This window comes from Leptonychotes weddellii, chromosome 5, assembly GCF_054177405.1.
Source record: "Leptonychotes weddellii isolate Sample4059 chromosome 5, ASM5417740v2, whole genome shotgun sequence".
Classification (NCBI taxonomy): Eukaryota; Metazoa; Chordata; class Mammalia; order Carnivora; family Phocidae; genus Leptonychotes; species Leptonychotes weddellii.
This window is the reverse complement of record NC_138373.1, coordinates 73,969,408-73,990,474: the sequence shown is the minus strand read 5'-3', so window position 1 is coordinate 73,990,474 and position 21,067 is coordinate 73,969,408. Positions and strand designations below refer to the sequence as shown.

The 21,067-nt window shown below is 39.3% G+C and overlaps 1 protein-coding gene across 1 annotated transcript in view; it reads left to right on the top strand.

Moving 5' to 3' along the window:
- LOC102744929 (pregnancy zone protein-like) overlaps positions 1 to 21,067 on the top strand; it is a 44,829-nt gene that overhangs the window by 20,185 nt on the left and 3,577 nt on the right. Inside the window, exons 14-30 of the mRNA XM_081821183.1 lie at positions 104 to 246; positions 4,058 to 4,207; positions 6,988 to 7,152; positions 9,332 to 9,434; positions 12,243 to 12,378; positions 12,765 to 12,993; positions 13,495 to 13,621; positions 13,823 to 13,944; positions 14,159 to 14,210; positions 16,145 to 16,228; positions 17,018 to 17,194; positions 17,481 to 17,568; positions 18,208 to 18,364; positions 18,758 to 18,832; positions 19,122 to 19,299; positions 19,592 to 19,815; positions 20,699 to 20,917. Coding sequence (XP_081677309.1) covers positions 104 to 246; positions 4,058 to 4,207; positions 6,988 to 7,152; positions 9,332 to 9,434; positions 12,243 to 12,378; positions 12,765 to 12,993; positions 13,495 to 13,621; positions 13,823 to 13,944; positions 14,159 to 14,210; positions 16,145 to 16,228; positions 17,018 to 17,194; positions 17,481 to 17,568; positions 18,208 to 18,364; positions 18,758 to 18,832; positions 19,122 to 19,299; positions 19,592 to 19,815; positions 20,699 to 20,917 — 2,429 coding nt within the window. The remainder of the gene's footprint in view (positions 1 to 103; positions 247 to 4,057; positions 4,208 to 6,987; positions 7,153 to 9,331; positions 9,435 to 12,242; positions 12,379 to 12,764; positions 12,994 to 13,494; positions 13,622 to 13,822; positions 13,945 to 14,158; positions 14,211 to 16,144; positions 16,229 to 17,017; positions 17,195 to 17,480; positions 17,569 to 18,207; positions 18,365 to 18,757; positions 18,833 to 19,121; positions 19,300 to 19,591; positions 19,816 to 20,698; positions 20,918 to 21,067) is intronic.

Here is a 21,067-nt window from a genome sequence, read left to right as displayed (position 1 = left end):
CGTGTGTTCCAAATGTGAGTAAGTTTGGAGAGCCTCTTCTTTCTAAAGTTGAGAAGTCTTCCCTCTTCCTAATCAATTATCTTGGACTTTTTTTATTCTCCAGTGAAAGGGGTATTTTCCTTCTCCTTTCGAGTGGACTCAGACATCGTTCCTGCTGCCCAGTTGCTGGTTTATGCTATTTTACCCAGTGGAGAAATTATCGCCGATACTGAGAAACTCGAGATTGAAAACTGTTTTGCCAATAAGGTGGGTCTTTTGTGTAAGCAGTTCTTTTATTCATCTCCCCTTTGGAGGTATGAAAAAGAAGGAAATTATGTCCATTTTAAAAACTGCTGCATAGGACTCCTAAAACATCCTCCAAAGGACCTCCAAAGGCTGACAGAGATGCCATACCCTGCCTGAGAGGGCTAGTGAAGAAGTCCAAAGCAGGTGGCCATAAACACAATGTTTTAAAATTTTCTTGTTTTATCTTAAAATTCATGTGGAATCCAAAATCTACTCTATTATAAAGCTTAAATAGTTTTAATTTTGCAGTGTTTTGTTCCCTAAATTTTCAATTAAAAATGATGCTTCACGGGCGCCTGGGTGGCTCAGTTGGTTAAGCGGCTGCCTTCGGCTCGGATCATGATCCTGGAGTCACAGGATCGAGTCCCGCATCGGGCTCCCTGCTCAGCAGGAAGTCTGCTTCTCCCTCTGACCCTCCCCCCTTTCATGCTCTCTCTATCTCATTCTCTCTCTCTCAAATAAATGGATAAAATCTTTAAAAAAAAAAAAAATGATGCTTCACAAGGATGTGTCAGTTTTACCCCATTGTACCCCCTGACACACATCCATGTACTGCTGCGGAAACCAGTAACTCACTGTGAGTTAAATTCTGATAATACAGAACAGAGTATATGTATGTGCCCCATGTTAAGAAACATAGCCTGGGCCCTCTATGATAATGACCATAGCAGAAAAATCTAACATACTTGCAAATTTCCAAAGAATACATAGTTGTAATAAGAAGCCTACTGAAATATAAATAAGCTTTATCCCAAGAGAATTTTGTGCTGTAATTTTAACATTGACAATCAGATGACATTCACCAACTTCACATATCTTTTTAAAAATATACCTAGAAAGACTCTTTAACATGAGTTTTTGGGAGATTAAAACTCCATTTATAGCAAATGAACGTTTCTGCAATGAAAACTATATTAGATTATCCTTTTTTAAATATATAATGATCCACATAAATAATGATCCGAGAAAAATACACAATGGATGCTGATTTAATTTTTAATTCCATCTTCCTAAAGAATGCTAGGAAGGTTTCCAAGAGCATAGTTTCTATTCTGTTTGAATGTTCTGTGTGTTACTTGTGAACCTGGGAGAGATTCCTGTCTCCAACTTCCATGCCCTTCCTGCTAATCATGGTAGTTAGGTGTTTGTTAAACCTTGGAATGGCCATGTTATGCTAATCGCTTTCAGCACAGTTTGCTCATTCCAGCAGTGGTTTTTCTCTGGTACAAAGCATGTGACAACTCCTGGGTAACACCAGAAAACTCCACAAAGAATCAAAAGCCCCTGGACACGATTCTCAACCTCTTCATGTTAAATATCTTGTAACTTACTCATCAGAAGTAGAGATAAGGGGCGCCTGGGTGGCTCAGACGTTGAGCATCTGCCTTTGGCTCAGGTCATGATCCCAGGGTCCTGGGATCGAGCCCCGCACCAGGCTCCCTGCTCCACGGGAAGCCTGCTTCTCCCTCTCCCTCTCCCCCTGCTTGTGTTCCCTCTCTCACTGTCAAATAAATAAAATCTTAAAAAAAAAAAAAAAAGATTAAAAATAAATAAATAAATAAAATCTCATTTAAAAAAGCCTGGGTAGCTCAGTTAGTTAAGCCTCTGCCTCCAGCTAAGGTCATGATCCCAGGGTTCTGGGATCGAGCCCCGCATCGGGCTCCCTGCTCAGCGGGAAGCCTGCTTCTCCCTCTCCCACCTCCCCCTGCTTGTGTTCCCTCTTTCACTGTGTCTCTTTCTGTCAAATAAATAAATAAAATCTTTAAAAAAAAAAAAAGAAGAAGAAGTAGAGATAAGCTGGGGCGCCTGGGTGGCTCAGTCTGTTAATCATCTGACTCTTGGTTTCAACTTGGGTCATGATCTCAGGGTCGTGGGTGCGTTCTCTCTCTCTCTCACTCTCTCTCAAAAAAAAAAAAAAGTAAAGATAAGCTATGAAAAAATAAAAGTATTTAGAAGAAAGTTGACTGTTTTTATTTACCACTAAAAGTTAGAAAAGAGAGTTATTAAAATTACAAATTGAGGACCCTAGAAGGTAAACAACCTGACAGGTTGATGAACAGAGTAAAGAGCAGGCTGAGAATGTGAGGGAAGATCCAGGTCAGTTGGAGATGTGTGTTCCCTCAAATCAATAATATACTTTAAGTATTTTCTTCAATTTTCATAGGGATAGAGAAAAGGCATTTTCTATTCAAAATTCATATCCCTCTTTCTTACCTTAAAAATAACAGATTTAGGATACATGTTAAATACAATGTAAGAATTTAAATTGCCTGTCATTCTTGACTGGATATGATTATTTATTAAGGATAACATTGATTAATATGGTTAAGTGAAGACTCTCAAAGTATGTCTTAAAATTCTCTTTTGTTTTCATATCAATAAAACATTTTACATTTTCTAACATAGCCACTTCTTGATTAATAGTATTTTCAGTTGATTATAATCCTAAATAATTCATGTGTTCATTTGAAATAGGCAGTCACAAACATATTTTAAGAAACTTAAATTTTCTAAAAATAAAAACAAACATGCTTAAAATAGAATTCTCCATAAGCAGTGTTTTCATAATATATTGAACTCTAGAGATGAATATTACTTCATTTTTTTAAAGATTTATTTATGTATTTTGAGAGAGAGAGGGAGGGAGCACGAGTGAAGGGAGGGACAGAGGGAGAGAATCTTCAAGCAGACTCACTGCTGAGCGCAGGGCTCAATCTCATGACCCATGGGATCATGACCTGAGCTGAAACCAAGAATCAGACGCATAACCGACTGAGCCACTCAGGTGACCCTAGAGATGAATATTATTTCATTTTGAGGATAAATCAATTAATATTTTTCATATAGGTTTCATGATACATGAATCCAACTGTTACATTAATTTACAGATCACATAGCAGGGTTATCATAGTTAATTCCAGCAATCCAAGCCAAATATTATTTAACTAAACATACTGACATTTCATTCCAATCCAAATCAACGTGCAGTTCAAGAACCTAAAAAGTTACCTGATGCTACTACAGTATCTAAATTCTAAATGATTTTATTTTATATTTTGAATATAAAATAAAACTCAGATTCCACTCAGGAAATGTTTACATAAACATAGGGAACTGATAGTTTCACTTATCAGTGAGTTTCTTCTGGCCAAAGCAGAATCAAATCTCTGAAAAAATTAGGCACAATTTTCCATTATTTTGTAGTTCTTATTCTTTATTCACAGTTCTTTGAATTTTCTCAACCAGTTAACTCTCAGAATGTATATTAGCTGTTCATTTTTTTAATGACCCAATAAATCCCCGATCCCGATAAACAGTACCGCACCCCTTTTGAATGTCAGATGACTAAGACTGCCACCTGGAGGAGACTTCAGGCAGCTGGTCACATGATTTTTCATGGCACCAGGCAAACTACACACATTCACCACAAAAACACTACACAGAGATAGGTCAACTATAGCAAGGTATGTATCTTTGTTAGCATATGTGTTCTTATTCCCATTCAGGATTCTGTTTCAATGTGACCAAAACCAATTTACATTTCACCGGTTATAGAAGGCGCAGGAAACCTGAGTTAACTGGGAACACATTTCCAAGTTATTCCGGAGATAGTTAACCAGTAGTCCCGAGGTGTATGCACCTCTTAAGCCTGGTCTAAAACGGATGAAGAGAAGCCAAGTGTAGAAAGAACTAGTCCTAGCCTGGGGTAGAAGAGAGTGTTGAGGTAGCAAAACTTAGTAAATTGAATGCCATAATCATATCCTCTTTACAGGTAAATTTGAGTTTCTCCGAAGCCCGGAGCCTGCCGGCCTCACACAACAACCTAGAGGTCATGGCCACTCCTCACTCCCTCTGTGCCCTCCGTGCCGTAGACCAGAGCGTTCTGCTGATGAAGCCTGAAGCTGAGCTCTCCCCTCAGTCGGTGAGTCCCCTTTCAGCCTCGCATGTCAGAAAATGCACAAATGAGAAGACCAGCTTGAGAAACTGGAGGTTGTAACTAAGAGGACACGTTCTTCCGAGTGTCAGGCATAGCGTAGTAAGTTATGTATGAGATGGAATTAGGTTCAGTTCCACAAAAGACATTGCACAAAGGGCTTCACAGGTCTCACCTCGCTTCATTCTCTGTTATAATACATTCTCAGTGAGGGAGCAACATGGCTGCCCCACCGCGTTCCCTGCCTAGCACAGTACCTCCTGCATAAAAAATGCTCAACACGTTGTCAATGAATACATGTCAATGAATACATGAAGAATAATTCTTTAAGGTGGGTATTATTACCTTAATTTTAAGAATGAAGAAAACTCAGCTAGGATAGATCAAGCCACTACAGAAAGAGCAGGCCAAAAATCTATCTTAAGGGGGAATTGGAATCAAATTTCTCATTTGATGTCACCTTTAATGCACCACGGTTCAAGATAGTTTGTGAAATGCCCGATTTTTAAGCTTTCCTTAAAATCTAGGCACTTACTCACTGCTTTGAAGTATGGACAAAAGAGAGTTTCCATTCAAACTTGTCTTTTAGAGATGCCTCTTGTAGCAAAGCACTTTCCAATAAGCCCTGTAGTTTACTTTCATCGTCCCTTTATTTATCTAACAAATGTTCACTGCATCTTGACTAGAGGCTGGAGCCTGCTCTGGGAACAGGAGTTCTATTGGTGAACAATCAGAAGTGGTTTTTTGACCATCTTAGGCTTACAGTCTTATTTGGTATTAAAATAAACAAACAAGCAACAGAAACAAATAAACATGTAATAGTTCCAAATTCTGCTAAGTATAATGGAAGGAACAAAAAAAAAATGTTGGGTGCCTGGGTGGCTCAGTCGTTAAGCGTCTGCCTTCGGCTCGGGTCATGATCCCAGGGTCCTGGGATCGAGCCCCGCATCGGGCTCCCTGCTCTGCGGGAAGCCTGCTTCTCCCTCTCCCACTCCCCCTGCTTGTGCTCCTGCTCTCGCTGTCTCTCTCTCTGTCAAATAAATAAATAAAATCTTTAAAAAAAAAAAAAATGTTGACATAAAGAAAAAACGAGTTGGACATTTTTTGAAATAGTGATTAGGAGTGTCCTCTTAGAGGGTTAGGAAACAAAGGGCTAGGGGCAGGCATGAAAAAGAATGAGAGCAGCGTGCCTGTAGGTCTTGAGGTCACACTAAGACTGGAGTGCTCTAAAAGGAAAAGGTAATGGCCTAATATGTAGTGGGGGGTGGGGGGCGAAGGATAGTAGAGACTGTAAGTAAAATGGAAAGTAAGGAAGATTGTGACGAGCTTTGTTAGCCTGGAGCAGAATTTGGAGTTGACAGTAAATGCTATGGTAAATCTCAAGAGTTTTTGTTTTTATTTTTTTTTAAGATTTTATTTATTTATTTGAGAGAGAGAGAGCACGAGTGGGGGCAGGTCGGGGAAAGGGAGAAGCAGGCTCCCCACTGAGCAGGAAGACTAGTTCACAGCTCAATCCCAGGACCCCAAGATCATGACCTGATCACAGGGCAGACACTTAACCACCGAGCCAACCAGGCGTCCCAAATCTGAAGAGTTTTAAACAGCAGAGTGACAATTCAGTTTCTCTGTTAAGAAGATGTTGTTTGCTGCTGAGGGGATGAGAGCAAGGATGAAAGAACAGAAGCAGTTAGTAGGTTATTGTAGTAGCATAGATAAGAGATGAACGCAGCCAGATTAGGAGGTCCGCTCGGAGGCCAGTGTTTGCTTAATGGCCTGGGTACTATGTGACTGAGCAGGTGGCCCGACACTAGGCTCTCGGCAAAAAGTGAACTGTAGTTGGTTTATTTCTCGGTTGCCTGTGCACCTAGTTTTTTCTCAAGCTAAAGTTGGTCCTGAAACAGTAGACTAAAACAAACAAACACTGGGCGCCTGGGTGGCTCAGTTGGTTAAGCGACTGCCTTCGGCTCAGGTCATGATCCTGGAGTCCCAGGCGGGCTCCCTGCTCGGCAGGGAGTCTGCTTCTCCCTCTGACCCTCCCCCCTCTCATGTACTCGCTCTCTCTCATTCTCTCTCTCTCAAATAAATAAATAAAATCTTTAAAAAAAAAATAAAATAAAATAAAACAAACACTTAGTAAGAGTTAAAAACAACTTAATCATTTTATAAAGTGGGAAAAGAAATGAATCAAGAATTTACAGTGATTATTTCTGAGTGATGGGATTATGAGTGGCTTTTGTTCTCTCATCACACTTCTCTGTACTGTTCACAGTTTCTGCTTCCTTTCTTTTTAAAGATTTATTTATTTATTTGAGAGAGAGAGAGTGCACATGCAAGTAGGGGAGGGGAACAGAGGGAGAGGGAGAATCTCAAGCAGACTCCCCGAACATGGAGCCCAATGTGGGGCTTGATCTCATGACCCTGAGATGATCATGACCTGAGCCACCCAGAAGCCCCTCGACTTCCTTTTAAAAGAATGCATTTGGGCTAGGACACGGGAAACTTCAGTTTAATTCTTACTCAACCAAAATGGGCTCTGAGACTTTGGTCAATTTGATTTCTCTATGTATTCATTTCTCTTGTACAACAGCAGGATTAGGATCCATAACTTTCATTATCTCTGCATGATTGTCTGTGTTCCTTTTTATAGTGTTGGCATGGGAGTATTAAATAAACACCACAACCTTTTAAATCTCAAATTGAACATTATCACACAAAACAAAATTAAAAAACAAAACAAGAGTTTTCCCTTTGTTCTCTCAATATTGTAGGTCTATAATTTGCTACCAGTAAAGAGTGTCCCTAGCGTTGGATATGGAGGTCCCCTGAACAAAGATGATGAGCAATGTATTGATGCAGAGGACATAATTCACAATGGAATCATTTACACACCAAAACGGATCCTGGATGATGATGATGTTTACAGTATTTTTGAGGTAATTCATCCTCCTGAAAATATAACCAAAACCGAGTTTTAAGTCTTTGTTAAAATGGAGAACACGTGGATTTCTAAGCTCTAGAATCTGATCTTGTGCCCCCTAAAACAAAGCTAAGATTAACAGAGAAATACTGAACCCTCAGAGGAATGGAGAACTTTGTATACATACACATATTCAATCACCAATTTATCTGGCTCTTTAAAGAACAAAGGGTGTACTTTTAGAGCCCACAACCTTAACCAAGTTGATCCCAAAGCCATTTACTACTGTCATATCCTCCTCTCAGCCTCTGTCAGAGATTCTCGTATGTGAGAATAACCAAACATTTTCCATAGTACCTCTGCTGTCCTTGGAAAGTGAATACCTTATTAGCAGCCTTATAGCAAGCAGCCTTTTGCACAATAAATACATATTGAATGAATAAATGACTGAATACACAAAGTATAATACTTTCATCATCTTCCGTACAGCAAAATTTCCAGAAAACTTGGAAGTAGCCTTTCAGAAGAAAAGATTTACAAAACTTGGGTAGTCACGCTAGCATTATGGGTCTATTAGATAAAATGTTTATCTTTGAGATTAACTGTAATGAGGCAGTGTTATGCAAGGAGAGTTTATCCGGTTTGTGAGATTAAATCTTATCACCACCGGAAGGACTAACCACTCTCTTTATACTTTGAGGAAAACATGTCATTCTTCTGCAGCGTGGCAGACAGCAATTTAAATCTCCCTCGTCTGGAGCCTCCAGAATCATCAATTAGTTGGTGGTAGGGATAGGAAGAGGACTTTTTAGGTTTACTAGCTAATTGTTTAATCTTTAAACATGTATTTCTGATGTCTTTCTCCCTATTCCATGTCATGTCACTACGGACAGTGTCCTGCCACTCAGGGCAGTGCCCGATGTCCTACAATTTCCCAGTACTCTGAGATAAGACAGCAAGTAGTATTTACCTGTGACTAGTATTGAAGAAAAAGACAGTTGGGACCAGGTGGGCTGTAGGAATCAGGCATGTCTGGTTTGGATGCAGAGATTCAAGATACTTAAAACAAGGAAGAGAGGAGGTAAGAATAAATTATGAAAGAGCTGAGTTGAGCATAGAAATTCAGGGAAAGGTATATATTTTCCAATAAAACATGAACAAAGCCAATTTTACTAAGACCGTGAAGAAAAATCTCCAATATGCAACCCTATAATTTCAAATGAAAAGAAACAAATTACTCTGTACAGTAAAGCCATGAGATACACACACACACACACACACACACACATGCACACACGCACGTTATATTTGTTTGGGGGAGAAAAGAAAGGGAAGATAAATATCCTAGTGTAAAATATTTAGTTTCTTGGATGCAAAATATAAAGGGGCATCAGCTTATAGCACACAAAATTCAGAAATAGGAATCAGAAGACATGAGTTCTGATCCCAACTTCTCTTCACTAACTGGATGAACTGGACTTTCTATGAATCTGTTTTCCTATTTATAAAATAGCTCTGTTCCCTATTGTGTGGAATTTTTACAAGGGTCCTATGAGCTCTGTCCATAATAATATGAAAGTGTGATAATGTAGGGAAGGAAAAATTTTTCCTCTACCCTCCTTCAGGGTCTTCCGGCTGAACTAAGAATTAATTTACATGAGACAGATTAACTGGAGAAAAAAATAGTTTCATTACGTGTTCACAAAGGCCCAATAATGAAACCGAGACCTAAAGAAATGAACAAGCTCCTGGTTCTTATACTTTTTAGACAAAGACACAATGAATTTAGGAGAGATTGACAGGATAAGGAAAACAGATGTTTGGGAGCTTTAGGATTCTAAGTGGAATTTGGGTTGAGGTCGTAGATTAGAAAACAAAAATAACAGGGCTTGTTTCTACAGCTTTCTTGGCTTTAGAGTTTCCATCTCTGGTGATAAGGATTTTTTGTTGTTGTTCTTAGTACAGGGAGGGTATCTCTCATGTGGGAGATGTGTTTCCTGCTGTGAGGGGACAGAGGAGGCACTGAGTGTCCTTGCACCAGCTGTCTCCCGAATAACTTCAACTCAAAATAATCAATATGCCATGTGGGACATTTGGGGGCAGCCTGCCCTTGGCCCCTACAGTCCAAATGTAAGGCAATATTCCACTCTCAAGATTGGATTGCCAGTATGCTTTCATAGTTCTTTTTCGTCCAGTCTGCAGGATTAAATATTTTTACCAACTCAAAAATCCACAAGCCGCATTGTCAGCTGCTTCTGACGCATCCAGGAATGCCTATGCCCTATGCAGGAAGTAACGGTGAGATTTATTTGCCTGCTAGGATAATAGGGAAAAAAATGATGTTTTTCTGCATATAAATGTTGTGACTCTGGAGCATCTTCTTGGTAAGTTTTCTCCAAATAACATCTCCACCGCCCCCCAAAAATGGGAATTTTAAAGCAATTGTTGTTTCTTTCTTTTCTCTCTCTCTCTCTCTGAGATCAAAATTGACTGTCATTTTGTCCTAGCCTTCAATGATCTTGCTATTTCAAATCCTCCTTATCCAGGTGGTTTCAACAGCTACATTGGTCAGGATAAGACAGACTATACCGCAGCAACAAACAAACCCCCACATCTCAGTGACTAAGCGTATGACAGCTTTATTTTTTGCTCACACAAAACTGCTTTTGAGTCCAGTAGCTGTCCGGAGCAGCTCGTTACCAGTGAGCTGGGGATACCCGTTCTGCTTTCACCTTGTGACTCCATCTCCAGTGTGACATTGAAGGTCATTACCATGGGAAAGGAGTTGGTTCGCACATGACCTTTTTTGGTCAGCTGTGGAAAAGGCATATATCACATCTGCCCTTACTGCAAGGGAGGCTGAGAAATATGAAGGATCATACGGATATTTATCATCTGTGTCATATTCTTTTATAAAAATCAAAGTGATTTTGATATATTGGACAAAATAGAATAATCCAACTTTTAGCAAATATACTACTAGTCTCCTAGTGTGTTTCAAGTACACCTGGAAATGAGGGAAAGTTGAAAAGATTCTGAGTACTTTTTTCAATTGCTGTCAGACCTAGAGAAATTTCTCACTGCATGTTTGAATATCTTCTAATCCTACTTCCTAAAAAGAAATGTGCTGGTATAAAGTGTTTCTTAAAAATAAACACATACTTTAATACAGTAGAAATATTTTAATACAGTAGAAATTATTTACCTAAGAAGACAAAGAATAAAGTTCTAGTTGGCAACAGAGGAGTAAGTGAGAATATTCCCTCAACAGAAAGAAAACTCTGTGTACAAAAAAAAAAAAAAGAAAAGAAAAGAAAAAGAAAATTCTGTGTACAGAAAAAAGAGTACTGTGCTAAGAGCAAGAGGACATGTTCTCATCACATTCCTGCATGGTAGGACATATGGAAATTTGAAAATTCACAGACTCACTTAAACTTTCAAAGGTTCAGTTTCTTCCAATCTAAAATCAAAGTGACAACATCAAAGTTACTGAGTGTATGTGTGACTATAAAAGAAGAAAATAGAATTATGATTCCATTAATAGTATGTTTTTTAAAGAAATACTTGAAAAGTACTATTACATTATTTTCATATCCCTCTTAATACCAAGGGTGTGTTTTCTTTCCAATTCTAAGATAAAACATGTTCATAGAATGACCCAGAAAACCTGAAAACAGAGTACCATCATTACATTCCTTTTTTTAAAAAAGATTTATTTATTTGCAAGAGAGAGAGAGAGGTGTCCCATGCAAGCAGGGAAAGGGGCAGCGGGAGAGGGAGAAGCAGACTCCCCGCTGAGCATGGAGCCCAACACAGCTCCATCTCACAACCCTGAGATCACAACCTGAGCAGAATGATAACCAAGAGTTGGATGCTTAACCAATTGTGCCACCCAGGGACCCCCATCATCGCATTCTTATCCCACATATTTTGTAAGGCTCTAGCAAATTTTGCATTTGTATTTGTCACCTATCCATCCTTTCCTTTTCATTTCCACCTTAGTCTTGTGCCTCATTATTTCATAAGGAAATGACTTAAAAACCACCCTAACTTACCTTTCTTGCCTCCAGTCTTTCTCCACTTCAATCTGTCCTGGATACTGTGAAAGGCATTATCACACTTAAACATGGCTTTTATCATGTCACTTATTTCTCATAGATGGTCACTATTTCCAGAATTCATAGAATTACTGTCCTTAAGGTTTTAAAAAAGCATGTCCTATGATATTATTTTATATATATGTAAAATATATATATGTCACATTTCTATTTATATATTTATACCTGTGCTCCCTATCTTCTGATCTCTAGAGTATCACTTTTTTTTTTTAAATCAGGCTAACTCCTACCTTAACAGATCTAATTTATTTGTCCTAATCTTCATGGAGTTTTATTATATAATTACATCTACTATTTACTCAACACAGCCCTAAAATAGACATCCTACTTGATTTTCCCCGTGGAGCATCCCTTCTGACCTCTGCGTGTGTATTAACAGAGCCATTTCCATCAAATACCTCTTCCATTCTCCTCTGTTTCTCATCCTTCAATGATCATCTAAAAGTCTACTTTGGTGAAGGCTTCTTTGGCCAATCTGAAGTTCATTTTCTGTCCTTTATTGAGTCTCTGCTGTCTGTAACACATACTTTACTGTATCCTAGAGTTTCTGTCTGTATCTCAATCACCATAAAATAAAAAAGCATTTCTGAAATCCTCTTGCTGTAGCTCCTATTCATTCTTCTTGTTTGATCCTCACTGCAAATGAAGAATACGTGATCATTCTTTCAGCATAAAAAGAGTATTTGGTGTATTAAGTTACTCTTTATTCTTCCCGTTACCCATTGAATAATCAGCTTCTAGAGAGCTTCATTTGCTTTCATGTCTAGAGGAAAATACATTTACCTCCAGACTCTTTGAAGAAGCAATAGGATTAGCTTTCCTAGAGGACAAATAGATAAATGAACCAAGTCACAAGCTGGTAGATTAAGCTGTTCCAGTAATAAATATTCCCTGAGCAAACGACCTTATTCTACTCGAGAACTAGGCAACTAGAAATTCATGATAAAAATGAGGCTTACATTGGGCCCTTCATATTGTTCTGCCACAGCCCTTCCTCTAGCACGTGGTATTGAAGGACCAGTTTATCCAATGTTCACCAGAGAGAATCCTCCAGCTGTGGAAGTGAAAGAGACGGTCCGGAAGTACTTCCCTGAGACCTGGATCTGGGACTTGGTGCCACTCGAGTAAGTTGTGTGTTGCCCAGGATTTCGTTTAGGAAGAGATGTGACTCATCCTCCATGATTCTGATGTTGCTGAGCCTTGTAGTTCTGCTCCACTTCTTTCTGGTAAACATTTAGGTTCATAGTTCATTGATCTCATAGCTCAACAATGCAATTTTTTTTTTTCTAATTTGGTCCTGAGATATCTAAAATCATGCCAAGTGGGAAACTACCCTTGCCCCTAAAAGGAAAGGAAAACCTTTCAGAGACTTTGCTAGGAGTGCCAAATCTAGGATCAGGTTTAGTATTGACCATACTGGGTTACTAGGTTAGCATGCTCCACAATCAGCTTGGGTCCATGCTAAAAAAAGGATTGACTCACAAAGGCTTCCTCTTATTCTTTTCTCTAGTTCATCAGGTAGAAATGAGTTGGCAGTGAACGTCCCTGACACCATCACAGAGTGGAAGGCTAGCGCACTCTGCTTGTCTGGATCGACAGGGCTGGGCCTCTCCCCCGTCATCTCTCTTCAAGTGTTCCAGCCCTTCTTCCTGGAACTCATTCTCCCCTACTCTGTGGTGCGAGGAGAAGCCTTTACGCTCAAAGCCACCGTGTTCAACTATTTGTCCCATTGCATTCGGGTAAGGGCACTTCTCTGGGAGTGAGCAAAAGTGGAAGGGAGACGCACAGTTACCATTTAATATCCGGGTCTCCTAGGTAATCTCCCAGCAAATCATAGCTGAAGAATGATGTAGTCTAATTTGGGAATGGAATAGTTGCTAAGAGCAAAGCTCCCTGACTGGTCCAAGGTGGTAAGGTTATATTCATTTGGGGCTTTATTTTTTCTGTGTATTCCTAAATTCAGACATCATTTCCACCTGATTATTTTTCACTCTGACTAAAGCAAACATCTCTTCGTTGTGTTGGCACAAGCCTAAACCCTGGGAATATCTCAATTCTTGTCGGTTTTTCAGTTCCCTATTGGCAACATTAAACTACAAAGCGTTGGACAGGATTTACCTTGTTTGAACAATTTCTCAAAGCCTCTCAATTAGTTCCCATTGTCCCATGAAGCTCCTTGCCCCATCATTGTCCCTTGACCTGTGTTCTTTCTCAAACTTGTGCGTGGGTATGGGGGACAGGTCCGCGTGCAGCTGGAAGCCTTTCCTGACAAGTCAGCGGACCTAGTGAAAAACAATGAAGAAACTTCCTGTGTTTGTGGAAATAGGCAGAAAACTATGTCCTGGGCTGTGACCCCAAAGTCACTGGGTAAGTGGTAAAGTTGTTGACAAATCCTACTTCCTATGTTGTAATGATGTGCTTTCTGCTCTGATCCAGATACATGTTTTTTTCCTCCTCCTTCAACAATGATGCATTAAAAGAAAATTATATGCAATATAGGAGATACTTGAAAAGACAAACCATGCAATATAGAATACTGTTTAACTCATTAAGAATCTTATTCCCCAGGAAAGGTGAATTTCACAGCTACTGTGGAAGCCCTGCAGTCTCAGGAATTGTGTGGCAACGAGGAGCCAAGAGTCCCAGCACTTGGACGGAAGGATACCGTAATCAAGCCCTTATTAGTTGAGGTATGCCGATAAACTTTCTCTGAGTCTCAGAGCCCTTTTTATATTATATAGCATTATATAATATGTCTATGACAGTGACATTTCACTCCTCAAAATACAGATGTATCTACAACTCAGCTTCTTACTAACGTTTTCTCTCTACTTTAAAGTGATTGATTTTTTTTCCTATACACTCAGTATGACCTTCCTTTTTCACTTTTTTTTCAATATAAAGGCTGAAGGAATGGAAAAGGAAGAAACTTTCAACACACTCCTCTGTGCTTCAGGTAAGTGTCAAAAATAGACAAAATTCGCATGTTAAGCCACTTGCCAAAGTGTATAATTTTAGAATGCTCTTTGTGGTATGTTTTCCTCTGGAAAAGAAAATAGTGTACTCTCCCATGTGCAAATCTAACGATATTTGATTCAGAACAGTCTTTTCCTGATGAAGGCTTATAGAAGTTAAAAGACTTACCTAAAAGCTCCTGGCTAATAATGAGAACTAAAGTTGATGACCATAGAATAGGATTCTTTCCAATATCCCTGTGTTTTTCAAACTTCTTCCTAAACAATTTTTGAAGTATTAAAATATCTATGTGGCAATAGTACTATTTATTATTCAATTAATAGTTTAAAGGTACTCAAGTTTAATTTACTTGTGTAAATTACTTGAAGAAGAACTTCAGGTCACTAACATATATAGGAAACCAATATTTTACTAATACCATTAATATAATCATATAAAAATTACCATTAAAATACTCAACTCTGCACCATCTAGAATCATCTTGAGGACGATGTTCAGTGTGCAGATCTCTCCTCTCTAGAAGCATCCCTTCCCTTGATAATCTCATTTAGTAACAGAACTCAAATAACAACTTTGTACTGGAGACCACAAAATATACAACTTGGGTCCACACTGCTTTCCTAATTCAAACTCGTGTATTCAGTTGCCCATAATCATCTCCACTTACAGGCCTGTAGGCTAATAGGCATCTCAAACTAGCATGTTCAAAACTGCTCTTCTGCTGGTCCCCACAAACCCACTCCTCCTACAATTTTCTCCATCTCAGATGATGGAAATTCGGTTTTTTTACTTGCTTGAAATAAAAACTTTGGAGTCATCCTTTTCTATGTTCTTTCTCTTATACTCCACACCCAATCTACTTTCAAATCTAGTTGGTTCCACCTTCACATTATATCCAGAATCTTCCCACTTCTCACTATGTCCACTTCTACTCCAGTCTTGTCTCTCTTCGATCTTCTCAATAACCTCTTAACTGGTCTCCTGGTCATCTTTCCTTGATCCCCTACAGCAAGAGGAATCATTTAAAGCACATTTCAGATCATGTGCCTCTTCTGTTCAAATCTTCCAAGAGTTTCCCACATCCCTGAAAGTTAAAGCCTATGTCTCCAATGTCCCCTCCAAACCCTCGCTACTGCCATGACTTCATATCCTATTACTCTCTCCCTTACTCACCCTCTCTGGCCACACCGGACTCCTAGATTGGTCTTGCAACACAGCCACCATGCTCTAATCTCTGAAATCTTTTCACTTTTTGTTCCTTCTTCCTGGAAGTCTCTTCCCCCAGATATCTATAAATCTTACTCCTTGACATACGTAAGGTCTCCAGTCACCTCTGATTTTGTTTTATCAAAGAGGGGAACCTGCTTCCCACACCCTACACTTTCTGATTTGCTCTGTCTTACTAGCTCACCCATATAAACACTCTGCTTTAATTTTCTCTATAGAACTTATTAGCATCTATCATACTAAATATTTATTTGTTATCTTATTACTCCCATTAAAGTGAAAACTGGGAAGTCAGGAAATTTTTTTGAAAATTGTTTATCATTGCACTTAAAACAGAACTTGGCATATAGCACACACTTAACACATATTTATGACATGAATGTTATTTTCAAAAAACACTAATAATAAGTATTAACATAAACAATGAAGGGAAAGAAATAAGCATAACGTAAGGTATATGCTTATAAGGAAATCTGTAAAAATTTAGCACAAACATATATTAATATGAACTTCACTGCGAGATGAATCATGACTTTAGGAGAAAATCAGACTGCATCAAAGAAATTATAGAATGATCAAGAGACATGAGAGGTTGGAATTTGATCAAAAAGAGGAAAAATTTCAAAAAAATAGAATATTTCTCTCATTTTTTCCCTTCCCTTATATATATTTGTCTTCTTTCATTAGAAACTGGTGTATCTGAAAAGTTGTCACTAAAAGTTCCTTCAGATGTGGTTGAAGGATCTGCCAGGGCGACGTATTCGGTTTTGGGTGAGTCTGCCAGCCCAAGGCAAGCAGCTGTCCATCTCATTACTCTAGTGCATGCAGCCTCACTGTCCACATTTAAAGAAGACTTTGGCTGTAGGCATTGGATTGAGAGAAAGAGCGCTAAGCTAAGAATCTCATTGTATATTAGTGAGAAAGGGGGTTGAATAGATGTTGTGCTCCTTCTTATACCTTGGCATACTCGAAAGAGTAAGAAGGGTCACTTCTCTGTGCCCTCATCTTCAGAGATTGACTAGGTGGTGATGCTTCCTAATAGATTTGAAAACAGTTGGTTTTTACCAGACATGCGGTTCATCAGAAAAGATGTGCCCAGCCATTGTTTTTCCAGTCCTGGAATCATCGACTTTCTTTGTCCCACTTTTCTCTATCCTTTCTATTTCTTGTTTTTCTTCAGCTCTTATGCTTTCTTGTCCTTGCCTCCATACGTGATTTGACCTCTCATTTAGCTAGTAATCTATCTTCCTATCCCAACAGAAACCAGCTCTGCGTTCCTCTGATTTTTTTTAAGGATTTATTTATTTATTTGAGAGAGAGAGAAAGAGGGGGAGAGAGAGAGAAAGAGAGCGCCTGTGCTAGCGAGTAGAGGGAGGAGCAGGGCAGAGGGAGAGAATCCTTAAGCAGACTCCCTGCTGAGCACAGAGCCCAACGCAGGGCTCGATCCCATGACCCATGAGATAGATCATGACCTAAGCAGAAACCAAGAGTTGGACACTTGAATGACTGAGCCACCCGGGCACTCTTCCTCTGATTTTTTTAATGTCTTTCATTCCCCAGGTGACATATTAGGCTCTGCAATGCAAAATCTTCATAATCTTCTCCAGATGCCGTATGGTTGTGGAGAGCAAAATATGGTCCTTTTTGTCCCTAATATCTATGTTCTGAAATATCTGAATGAGACACAACAGCTGACAGAGACTATCAAGTCCAAAGCCATCAGCTACCTCATCAGTGGTGAGCAATAATCCCAAAAGGAGAAATCTTAATTGATTCCCCAAATATCTCTCTCAGTGAACTCAAATCAGCATCCCTTTAGTTAAGATTTCATAGTCACTGTTGCTGTAACAACCAATGAAATGTCCCACTCTACTACCGAAAATTCAATGGCATTATCAAGCCTTGGAGACATCTTAATAAAATAGTAGTTTTCCTATGATTCCTATCCAAGTATTGAGGAAAAAACTGATTTATTCTCCAACGTCTCTGCTATTTCATAAATCTATGAATATTTCTTCTTCAGGGTACCAAAGGCAGTTGAATTATAAGCACAGTGATGGTTCATACAGCACCTTTGGGGATCATAGTGGCAGAAGTCAGGGAAACACTTGGTAAGATAATTATTTCCACATGCTTGCTATAGATCCATTCTATTCTGGAATTCTGGAAATAATTATTCTCTGATACCTGGAGTTCTTTCATGGAAATGTGTTATCCTTTAAAAATCCATATGTCTGTCATCACTACTGTGTGATCTCACCATTTCGTGTATGAATGCAGGCCGTCTGTGATAGCACAGTAAATAGCAGTAAAATAAAGATCCCCCCAAATGGAAATATAAGGCAGAAAGTGTTATAATGTGAAATGGTAGTAGGAGAAGCTTCTATACTGTGCATTAAGGGAAAGGAAGAGGGAAAAGACAGAAAGAGACTATGATGTTATTAAAATCATTCAGGAAATCGCAGTGTGGGTGATGGAAAGGTTCGGAGGCTCCAGCAAACATTTCGTGAGAAAAAAAAAAAAGTGGAAAGCATCAATTCAGGAGAAACGAATAAAGTTGAGATTTAAAAAAGGAATTCAGATATTTGATGAACAAACAAGAATATTTAGTGTGCAAGTGTCATTTCCCCACCAATTCTCCCCAACAATTTCCTCCCCTGGATGGCGAAGACCAATGTCTGAATGCAGTTGCCCAAAGTGAGCTTTAAATGTGAGATGGTCCTCATGTCTATCTCTCCTGTGCTGGACAGGCTCACTGCATTTGTGCTCAAGTCCTTTGCTCAAGCCCGGTTGCACATTTTTGTGGAGATGTCACACATCACCAATGCCCTCACCTGGCTCTCACAGAGACAGAAAGAAAATGGTTGTTTCCAGCGCTCCGGATCACTGCTAAATAATGCTATTAAGGTAGTGCCATTCATTTTGTTCTAGTCCCTGAAAATAGTGACGTGTAATGAGGAGAAAATGCCTCCTGCTGATTCCTCACATCTTGGTGACATAGCTTTGAGGAAGGATGGTACTCTCTAAAGCTTCTGAAATCTGACAATAAATTAGTAGTTTTTTACTAAATTATAAAATACTGTGCAAAAAAAACCCCCCAATATATTACTAAAAGTGAGGGGAAATGACTTGGGACAGATTCGAGAATATGAGGGTGGAGGGGAAAGGGGGAAAAATCAATAATCTTGCACAAGGAAAGATGCTTTCTAGTGAAGAGTGTGCAGGGGGATAAGTAGAATGAGCCAGCTCTGGCTAATGAATATTGGAGTGTTTGAGTATCTCTGCCTCTGATCTTTACAGGGTGGGGTAGATGATGAACTGACGCTCTCTGCCTACATCACCATTGCTCTGCTGGAGATGCCACTACCTGTCACTGTATGTACCAGCACAGTCCCTGTAGCTCCCTCACAAATATAAGGAATACAAATCATGAAACTATGACTCTATGAGGAAAATGAGTTGTGGTTTTCATGTTATTTAGTTTTGGTATATTTCACTAGACCATAAAAGACCAGATCCCTTTGGAAGCTGCAGAGGAAATGATCCTCTGGTCAGAACCCGTGATGTTACATGACACATTGTGCCCTTTAATCTGGTGCTAGCCTGTGGACAATTCATTAGCCTGCTTCTGCTATCTAAAGATCTCTTTTCATCTGCCTTATAGCACCCTGTTGTCCGCAATGCTCTGTTCTGCCTGGAAAATGCCTGGGGATCCATCTCAGAGGCCCGAGGAAGTCTTGTCTATACCAAGGCATTATTGGCCTATGCCTTTGCCCTAGCAGGAAACCAGGCCAAGCGAAGTGAGCTTCTTGAATCGTTGGACAAAGACGCTGTGAAAGAAGGTAAGGGCTGCTACTGCACAATTTACCTCCCAAATCACCAGTGATTGACGGGCGCCTGGGGGGCTCAGTGGGTTAAGGGTCTGCCTTCGCTTGGATCATGATCTCAGGGTCCTGGGATAGAGCCCCACGTCGGGCTCCCTGCTCAGCAGGGAGACTACTTCTCCCTCTACCCGTCCTCCCCTGCTCATGATCTCTCTCTCGCAATTAAATAAATAAAATCTTTAAAAATTAATTAATTAATTAATTAAGATCATTCTTTAAGTTTAAGATCATATTCTGTTCTATTTCAAAGAGGATTCAATCCACTGGCAGCGTCCTGGGAAAGTTGAAGATGTTACAACATTCTATTATCAACCCCGGGCTCCTTCTGTTGAAGTGGAGATGACTTCATACTTGCTTCTTGCCTATCTTACTGCTTGGCCGGCCCCATCTTCAGAAGACCTGTCTGTGGCCTCACGTATTGTGAAATGGATCATCAAACAACAAAACCCCAATGGGGGCTTCTCCTCCACTCAGGTCTGTGGAGAGAGCCTCTAGGAAGAAAAATAAATATGTTAATACATGTATAGACATATTCTAGGAGTTGAATAATCGGACAATATTTCTAATTCATACTTTCTCCATTCCTCCATCACCAGAAAGGTTCCAGCCTCATTATTTTATATATTCATTATTGAATAAAATCCTCTGTACAGTCTCTCATATCTTCTTTCCTTAGTCGACCCCCAAATGGAAAATAAATCAATCTTCCTAATGCAATATTTCATAAAATTACTTCCCTGATAAAGTAAATCTTTTTTTTTCCATCCAAAGACTAAAATTATCTAATAATGTTATTCAAAATATTTACTGTCCCCCAGTAAGCACAAATATTGCCATCTAATTAGGCTAATCCCTTCACTTTTTCTGGAATTGCTCTCTCCTTTTTCTATGTCTCCACATAATATTTCCCACCCTGGTAGTCCCTGATGCCTCTCTTTCTGTCTATATAAACCTTTCTCACGATTCATACATAATTTTATTTCTTCCTCACGGTACCTTCTTCAAGTACGTCTTCTTACTCACCTTCTCATGAGGAAGTCTTCTCTTACTAATCTAGCTCTGCCTTCTTTTCCTTTCTCTGAATGTTTACAACAAAAATTATTATATAAATTTCTAAATTATTGAAATAGCTTTTGCTCTATGTCAATGTGTGGGTCTAATTTCCATATGTATAGTGTAAACTACTTGAATGGAGAAACTTTTTTATGTCCCCCTAAAGTACATAGAATAGTTTATGTTAATAACGGGTCTGTGTTTGTCATGAAATAACTCTGAGAGAGAGTGGTATTGATATGATTTACATCCAGTATGGTTTTGTTACCTGCACTCCTGTGATTTCTGCCCCATCTTTTTTCAGGATACTGTGGTAGCTCTCCAAGCCCTGTCCAAATATGGAGCAGCAACTTTCAGTAAAAGGGAGAAAGCAACTGTAGTGACTGTCAAGTCTTCAGAGACGTTCTTTGAAGAATTCCAAGTCCGCTATACCAATTGCCTGTTGCTGCAGGAGGTCAGGTTGCCAGAGATTCCAGGGGAATACAGCACGACCGTGTCAGGGTCAGGATGTGTGTATCTTCAGGTGAGACTTCCAGGGTTTAGGGGATGCTACAAATGAGGAGAAAAAGCCTCAAGAATTGGATATGAATCTCCAAATGGAAAAAGAAATGTGCGCTAAAGAGAGACAGACTATTTGAGTGCAATGACAAAGGATTTTTTTTCCATTTGTTTC